The 9,134-nt window shown below is 33.8% G+C and overlaps 1 protein-coding gene across 1 annotated transcript; it reads right to left on the bottom strand.

Moving 5' to 3' along the window:
* Positions 1-7,172: 7,172 nt before the first annotated feature.
* On the bottom strand, positions 7,173-8,247 carry LOC107874264. The gene is made up of 4 exons (XM_016721096.1): positions 7,890-8,247; positions 7,577-7,809; positions 7,294-7,497; positions 7,173-7,202 (listed from the first exon to the last, which is right to left on the bottom strand). Exons 1-4 carry the CDS (start codon positions 8,245-8,247, stop codon positions 7,173-7,175), a joined length of 825 nt encoding a protein of 274 aa, XP_016576582.1.
* Positions 8,248-9,134: the final 887 nt, after the last annotated feature.

Genomic DNA, 9,134 nt, shown 5'->3' with positions numbered 1-9,134 from the left:
TGCAGAGGTGATCAACATGATTTGCCTAACTCTTGGAATACACCAAAATATCATCAATAAACAAAATTACAAACAAATCATAGAACTAATGGAAAATCTAATACATAAGATCCATGAATTCCCTCGAGGCATTTGTCAAACTAAAAGACATCAGCATAAACTTAAAATAACCATACCAAGTTTGGAATAAAGTCTTAGGGATATCCACTTCCCAAATCTTCAACTGATGGTGTCCTGATCGAAGATCAATCTTAGAAAAGTACTTATCTCGATAATGATAGTTAAATAGATCATCAATCGTAGGAAGTGGACACTTATTCTTCAAAAATACCTTATTTAATTAGTGATAGTCTATACATATTCGAAGGGACCCATCCTTCTTGTGCATGAAAAGAACCAAAGGACCCCACAAAGAAATAGTAGGAAAATAAAACCCTTATTTAGAAGATCTTTCAACTACTCCTTAAGTTCTCTTAACTCGGCTGGAGCGATTCTATGGGGAGGGATAAAGATAGGACGAGTGTCTAGAAGAAAATCAATCCTAAAATCAATTTCCCTATCAAGAGAAACACCAGTAAAATCATTAGGAGAAACCTCGGGAAAATTGAAGACCACAGGGACCGGCTGCAAAGAAGGACCTTTAGATATAGAATCTTTAACATGCAATAAATAGTAAAGACACCCCTTGGAAGCCAATTTTTAGTCTATAAGATAATAAATAAACCTTCTCTTGGGCACTAGGGAACTACTTTCCCACTCAACAATCAACTTATTCAAGAATCAAAAACTGTCTCTTTAGGTCTGATAGTCAAGAGATGTATAACATAAGTGCAACTAATCTATCCCCAAAGTCATGTCTAAGTATAACATTTCTAATTCAATCAGATCCACAAATATCTCCCTACCACGAATTGATACAACACAACCCTTACAAACTCTGCTAACCACAATAGAGTTACCCATATGGTAGACAAAAAATGGGATCAGGAATACACTAAGGATTAAAACCAAAATGAATAGCTATATTAGGGGTCACACAAGAGAGAGTAGATAAAAAATAAAGTAGATAATATACATCACATGAGAATAGTTTTAGCATATCAGTAACAATATAAAGAGATGACTCAAAATCTTGACGAGTGGAAAGAGCATATTGATGATTTCGACTAGTAGTGAAGCCAACAGTAGCACCTTTTGGCGTAAGAGTAGAAAAAATAATAATTGGGACCTTATTAGCCCCCATAGCAACATTGCTTGAAGAATAGATGCTATGAATTTGGCTAGGCTGGTCACATCTAAAATACTTATTCCTACCCTTATCACAAAAGCTATTATGTACTTATCCATACAAATAACAAGGGGGATAAGATAGAGCTAACTGAGCCCCACTGGCTTGAGATTGGGAACCTTGTGACTTAAATCCACTATTTTTCTGAAAATAGCAATCACGAGATAGCTTAGGATATAGAGGAACCAGAATTGCCCCATTTTTTCTTAAACCATTTCCCACTATCTCTACCACTATGTTGCTGACCTCCACCCTAATTTGAACATAAAAACTTCTTACTCTTCCTTTCACTCAACTTTCCATGCTTCTTATTTTCATTCTCTATTTGTTACATATACACCACAAGCCTAGGCATATCAAAATCACTATTTAATAAAGCGGTCTTACACTCCAACACTAAGTATCGAGATAAACCCAAAGCAAATTTCACCATCTTAGGCCTTATATTAGATACTAGCTCAGGAGTATAAAGGGACAACTGATAAAACTTCAAGGCATACTCTTTCATAATCATTTTGCCTTGATTCAAATTTATGAAATACTCATCCTTTGCCTCCCTCAACTCCTGAGGAAAAAAGCAGTCAAGAAAAGCACCACATAAATCCTTCTATAAGGCCAACTCTGCATTATCTCTCCTAGATTGATCCCAATCTTTATACCACTGATATCCCATATCCTTTAGCTGATATGCAGCAAATTGTACACCCTCAAAGTCAGAAGCATGCTTCACATAAAGAATCTTCTCCATCTCATCTAAGAACCCTTGAGGATTTTCCTTAACCTTAGAACAAGTAAAGGTCGAAATATGCAGCCTCATAAATTGGCCAACTATTGTTACCTTAGAAGAACTTATTGCAATACTAACAGGACCTTACTGACGTGATTGAGATGTCCCCAGCTAGGTCAATAGATGAATGGAACAGTGAAACTTGAAATTAGAGATATCTCTTTGGGGCGGGTGGGCATGATCATTATCATTCTAAAAGGGCCCTAGGAAGGCTGATAGGGACTAGTGGAACTCCACATGGGGCAAAATATATAGGAGCTGAACTACTAAATCCGGTCTAAACTCTATTAGTAGGATGATTAGCATATACATTATCCTAAAGCGGGACCAAAAAGTTTCCACAAACATCAAAACTTCTTAGAGGCATGATCTAAAAATCAAACATATGAGAGTGAGAGGAGATTTCAAGACCTTAAACTCAATAGCTTGATAAAAGATTACAAGATAGGGAAATATTCCTAAATGCCTCATAGTCTCGCTATTAAAAGTGTAGCGTGCTACACACCCATAAGAAGAATCTACTTGACATGACTTTGTGGATACCTAATGACACCAAACCTAGCCTTTGATACCAACTTTGTGAAAACCTAAACCAAGGCTTGGCCATGAAGGGTATCTCAAGTCCAATAAGGATCAGATACCATCCCTGACACCTAACAAAATAGAATTCCATTCCCCCAACGTTGAATGAATTTAAACATATAGAAAGACATCATAAGATACCAACCAACATCACCCAAGTCTGCAGTAATCCACAAAGCCTTCTAATAAAACCAAAATCAATAAAGTGTCTGGATATGCACCCGACTATGATAATGGTAATGATAATCTAAATATGAACTCTTCAATTATATAAAAGGAAATTGATGAAATGATCAAGTTTTCTAGAGAATTAAAGCTCACAACTTCACCACCAATGACCGACAAACTGAGCTGATCCATATAAAACTACACCATGGGTATCGCCATACCCTTGCACTTTCAAGCTTATATTTATGCCATAACAATGACATTAAATTTGGGTAATGCCTTGACCCCCTTTGTTTATTAAATCAAATCATAGCCAATAAGTCTTTCAAAATCCATGTTCATTGTTTAATTATTAATGCAATTCAATATCATAGGTGAGTAAGTAAAAACAATTAGCAATTTCACCATCCAAAGAAATTTACATAAGTGGGTTAATGGGACACAATTATTCAAAACCAATTCCAATTTCAAATCACTAATTTTGGGAAAAACCATGACTGCTTAGTTTATTCACTATTCCAATGCACCCCATAAGTTCAAAATCATCAATAAAGCATAAACGGTGCATAAAAAATCTTGGTGAAATAATTTAAGGATCAACCATATCAAAATACTCAACCACATCAACACCCACATTCGAAACCATCCAACTAAACCATTTAAATACATGTTTTTCATAAAGTAATAATTGGTGAAGAGTGACAAGCCTAAAATATCAGGAGTAATCGAGGGAATTTACCCTTGAGATCTCTAATTGATGAACTTCTTAGAAATCCTAAGTATCTTGATTGAGAGAATTTAGAGAGTTTGAGGGTGTCTTTTATTGAGTTATGAATGATAAATTACCCCTTAAAGTGATTTTTGGTTGTGGGTTCAAGTAAGGTAAAAAGGGAATTGACCAGAATGCCATAATGATAAGACTAAAAACCTACCGCTAGTCGTTATGGGTGACCTTACAACTCGTAGGGTCACCTTATGAATCTTATTGTCTAGTTGTAGGCTAGACACTGTCCAGGATCAGCAACGCTGACTTGGCTATGAGTCATACCATACAACTCATGCTTAGTCATTACGACTCATATTGTTCAATCATTGTTAAGGCAGAAACAATTGGGAAACACACTAGTTAGGCAACAGAAGGAACCATACAACTCATTATAATACCCTATAACTCGTCGGGTCTAAGTCATAGTCAGGACTAAAACTCTAGGCTAACATATTGGCCAGACTACAATTAGGTCCATAAGACCCGTCAAGACTCTCAATGACTCATAAGGAAAGTCGTAGTCTGGGTAGTGAGGATAAAATTTCAGAAATTTTCAAGGATCAAAAATATTGGGTGTTACAACCTTAAACTCTATAGCTCAAAATAGAACAACAACAAAGGAAAACATTCCTAAATGTATACTAGAAATTACCCCAATGGCAACGGTTCGAAAAATGTTGCAATAGATATAAAAACCATTGCGATAGATCTATCACAATGGTTTTTTCTGCATTACATATGTGAGCGTTGGGATAGGCCTATTACAATGACTTTTCCAATGTTTTTTATAACCGTTGCAATAGGTTTATCTATTACAACAGTTTTTGTAGCTCCTATTGCGACGGTTCTAATTATCTATTACAATAGTTCCTAACCATTGAAATAGAGTGTATTACAACGATTAAGAGACATTGCAATAGAATGTATTGCAATGGTAAGAACCATTTCATTAGGCTATATTGCAATTGTTCTTAACCGTTGCAGTAGATTTTATTACAATGACAAAAAAAACATTGCAATAACCTTTTTGCAACAGTTTTTGACACCTATCACAAAATTTTTTGCTACTTATATTTCAATGTTTTGCCACCTATTATTGCAGTTAGTTCAAATACCAATTGATATATATAGAGAGAGAGATGGAAAATTATATTAATACACAATATAATTATATATAGACATCATAGAAAATCTTTCATTAATAATAATTCAAATTAAAATATCAAAAAAAAATAATCTAAATGCGAAAGAAAAATGTTAAATGATCATTAGTTTTCCCATAAAGTATCAAATTTGAGTTGCGATAAGTTTCCTAAAATTCAATATCAAAAAGATCGATACTAAAACGTCTATCAACAATTCAAAAATTTTCTCAAGTAAGGTCAATTTCTTCATCACTTGCTTCATCTCCTCCTTCATTTTGAACATCTATAAAAAGAAAAAAATAATCTCAATTAGTACTTAAATGACAACATATTTAAGTCATTAAAGAAATAAATGATACTGGAATTAAAAAATGAACAAATAAAGGAGATACAAGCACGTCAGCTGAAGATCACAGGAACGGGGAAATTCAAAAATGAAAAACCAATTGGTAATACTTCAAGAAGTTCATCCTTTAACATGTGTCAATACTTATTCATCGAAATTGACATACAACAAGTTTTCTAGATAGATGCATAGCTTATCTATTAAAATCTATTAAAGAGCAGACATACTTTGGAACATTAAAAAGAGGGATGTCTATGAAACAAAAAACGGAATCCTATTTAGGTTTCTAAGATAAGAAATGAAGAACAACCTATTCACACACAAGTTAAAGTATTTAGAAAAACACCAAGGCAACAAGGTAACTAAGTACTATCTATTTCATTAATTTAGAAAAATATCTGCATATCAGATAAGATATGAAAATGAAGTTTTACCTAATCAGAAACATTGACAAGATTCAACAAATACAATAGATTCCTAACACTCCACCAATAAAGCCCGGGTCTACAAAAATTCGAAAAGAATACTATTGTACAAACAATGTAATAAGTAATGTGTCTAAAGTTGAATTGCAACATTTTATTCACAAAATTTCAGATGTGATCTGGAGTTAACCTTAGTTTCAAAAGGATCAAAATGAGATAACTACTCTAGAATCATAGTTTTGAAAGAAAAGAAAATACATTTCATATACTCTCAGGGAGGAGGTCTTCTGCCTGTGAGGTCTAATATTGACAGCTCTTACAACACCTCTTTCAGCAATGGTAAGGAAAGCGATTGAAGGGAATATTTATCGATGAGACGTTTATGCTACTAAAGAATATTGAGGTTGTCTTTTTGAAAGTGGTGGGTGGGAGTGAGGTAGGGCAAGAAAGTAACAATCATTACTCGACATTCAGACCACCAACACTTCCAAAAACTAATATTAAACAGGACTAAAAATTTAATTTAAATTACTCTTTTATGCACCAGGTAGCCCTATCTATTGCTAGTCAGCTTATCAAAAAATTCACCAAAGAAGGTAAATACAATAAAGGCAGAAGAAACACTAAAATTGTTGCTTAAAACCACAAATGGCCTATTTGTTGCTAGTCAGCTTATCAGAAAATTCACCAAAGATGGAAATACAATAAAGGCAGAAGAAATACTAAAATTGTTGCTAGTCAGCTTATCAGAAAATTCACCAGAGAGAAGGAGGATGTCAACTATAAGAGACGAAGTCCTATATTTTCAAAGCTTACATCCTAGAGTCCTCCTTTAAAATAGACAAATTCCCATGCTAAAAAAGAAGAAGAAGAAAGGGCGAGAAGAAGAAGAAAAAAAGATAGACCTTGATTGTTACTCCCAATAAATGGATGACTGATTTGTTGAATATCAACCTCTTCCCTTGACGAATGAGCATTGAATCTTAGCATATTAGGAAGAAGTGCTAATCTTGGATTTTGACATTGCAATTGTGCAATTCTGTTCATTGTAACATCCCGTTCAATGGCATCTCTTTAAGCTTGCATTCTTTGTTCTATCCTCTATTCTAGTTCATCCATTCTCTTTTCCACCAATTCATTCGGAGCTATATTTGAAGAGGATCCAGAATCATTTTTTTTTTCAAAAAAGACTTAGTCACCCCGCGTCTGAATAATCTTACTCGACCTGGATGATCAGGACCCATAACTGTTGTGAATGCATCAACTAATTGACTACCATCTTCACTTTTTTGAGTTTCTGCTCTCTTTATTTAAACCTATAAGTCATATCCAAAACGAGCAAGTAAATTGAGTTATTTCAATATTTAATAAAGAACAACTGATCCTGATCAATTTTGAATTAGAAAATTTCATACTATTTTATTTGTAATATCTTCAGATGAATCCTTGTACACTCGTCCAGATGTCCTTCTTCTAGTATCCACAAAGAATTTCTTATTTGACACAGCACTAGAATTTTCCTTATTTTTTTCCTAGTTACATGCAAGTCAACATTAAAAAAATTCCAAGTCAACAAATTCATAGTAACTATATAAAAGAACACCAAACCTCATGGATTAGAGAAAAATTTGTTTTTCCAACAGTGTGAGGATACTTCCACATTTTTCAATTCTGCTTGTTAGCATCAGACTTATCCTGTAAGACAATTGGTAAAGATAAGTTTTAAAAAGCAAATTAAAGTAGTGATTATGGAACACAGTAATAACTGTACATATTAATATCATACCTTAGCTTCGTTGGAGTTCCAATACTGAAGCAAATCTGCAAATACAGGTTCTAGAATAGTTTTAGGCCTATTTACCTTTCGAATTTCATTATTGGGGTACACATAATACTGGTCATTCTTAAACCTAGTCTTGTACCCTCTAAAAGAAGCACCAATTTCATTCATAGCCCATTTTTTTCCATTTTCATGAATGTCATATTTCTCCTGTAATTTGGTACAATTTGGTTAATGCAAAATTGTTAAATGATTTAAACTAGAAATCAGAATAGTTATAACTTTGAACCTGGATATAGCTCCACATATCATCATGTGTCTTCAACTTTGCCCAACTAATATTAAGAGGACAAAATATCCCATTCCTTGCCAAAGTGCCAAGAAAACTGCTGAACTTGGTGACCACTGCTTTAGTAGGACCAATACGCCGATTCAACTTATTTAGCACTATTAGTTGACACTCAGTTCGTCTATGTACTGCTGCCATTTGTGTAGCACCTTTATTTTTGTTAATTGAAGAGCCTACAATAATATGAACAACAAAATTACTAGAATGCAAATTATTTTTAAAATAGTATGAACTAAAATTTATGTATTCTTGCCTTCTCCAAATTGTTCATTTGCTTCAAATTTAGGAATTTCTAACTGATCTTGCTGCACTTGTTCGAGTGATGGTTGTGAGGCACGAGTGGTGTAATATAACAATTCTTGGCTCACTTGCTCCTCTACTGGTGCTACAGGTAAGATAGGATCCTCAAAGACCCATTGCACTTGTTCTTGTACTTGGGATCTAACTGGAACATTGTTTAACTTCTCCTTCTGCTTGTGATGATTTTCCTTTGCATTTACATAGCTTGTTCCTGTATTCTTCTTCTTCTTCTTCTGTTGTAGTATTTGTTTGTTTTGTAATGCTACTAGTGAACCAGCTGAAACAAAGGTCTTAATTTTCTGGTGATTCATGATTGTTCAATTCTTATCTGTAAGTTCAAAAATATATAAAATGGGTTGAGTACTATAATTTCAGATAACCACCAACAATTAACAATGTTTCTTGTTTCATTTTATATAAAACATGCTAACAGTACATACTAATATTTTTAGTCGTATGCAGTTTTTGCTTTCTGTAAATTGCTAACTATAAAGAAACATTAATCTTCAACAAGGAAATACCAACTTGCAAGACAGAGAAACTAGGAGTAGTAGTCCAAGAAATAAAAACAGTTAAAGAGTGGTTGTTGTTACTAGTAATTCTAAGAAAGACTATGGATTTACATGTACGCCACATGATCGTTTCTAACTTTGATGAAATAACACCGACATATAGCAGGATGCCCTAGTAATGGAACAGGGAATATAAGCATCTATCAACACCTAAACATGCTAAAATAGAAGGGTAATTTATAAAATTTCTGAACCCCATGATTACCTTTTTTTGGTGAACAAAATCCTGAGGGCCAAGTTGCGTAAGACTTAAATCTCAGTAGATATTAGATGGGCTGGGTCTGCTACCCATCTCCACTTATCTGGGATTAATTTTTAAGCTTGTGATGAGAATTTAACCATTCATATAATCTTGATATATAGATTAAGAGGATTTTCCCATGGCAAATAAATATAACCAAGAAATAAGAAAAGAGAGAAAACTAACTTTAGAATAACTGTAGAATCAGCACTATAATATCCTACTTCCTCTGCTTCATTTATGTATCTTAGTTTGATGGGCCATAATGGTTGAAGTTGTGTATAACATACCAAAAGTACCCTATGAATTTTGTGGTCTTAAAACTACCAAGTCATTCTTTTAAATGAGGGTCATTTGGGTAAAAATAGGAATCTTACAGTTGAAA

This window comes from Capsicum annuum, chromosome 6, assembly GCF_002878395.1.
Source record: "Capsicum annuum cultivar UCD-10X-F1 chromosome 6, UCD10Xv1.1, whole genome shotgun sequence".
Lineage (NCBI taxonomy): Eukaryota > Viridiplantae > Streptophyta > Magnoliopsida > Solanales > Solanaceae > Capsicum > Capsicum annuum.
Note: the sequence above shows the minus strand (reverse complement) of the source record. Positions and strands in the feature narration are given on the sequence as shown.

Coding starts and splice junctions, on each gene's coding strand:
- LOC107874264 (XM_016721096.1), bottom strand. CDS start 8,247: ATGAATCACCAGAAAATTAAGACCTTTGTTTCAGCTGGTTCACTAGTA. Junction 7,810..7,889: donor AAATGAACAATTTGGAGAAG/GCAAGAATACAT, acceptor ATATTATTGTAG/GCTCTTCAATTAACAAAAAT. Junction 7,203..7,293: donor GGAACTCCAACGAAGCTAAG/GTATGATATTAA, acceptor ATTGTCTTACAG/GATAAGTCTGATGCTAACAA.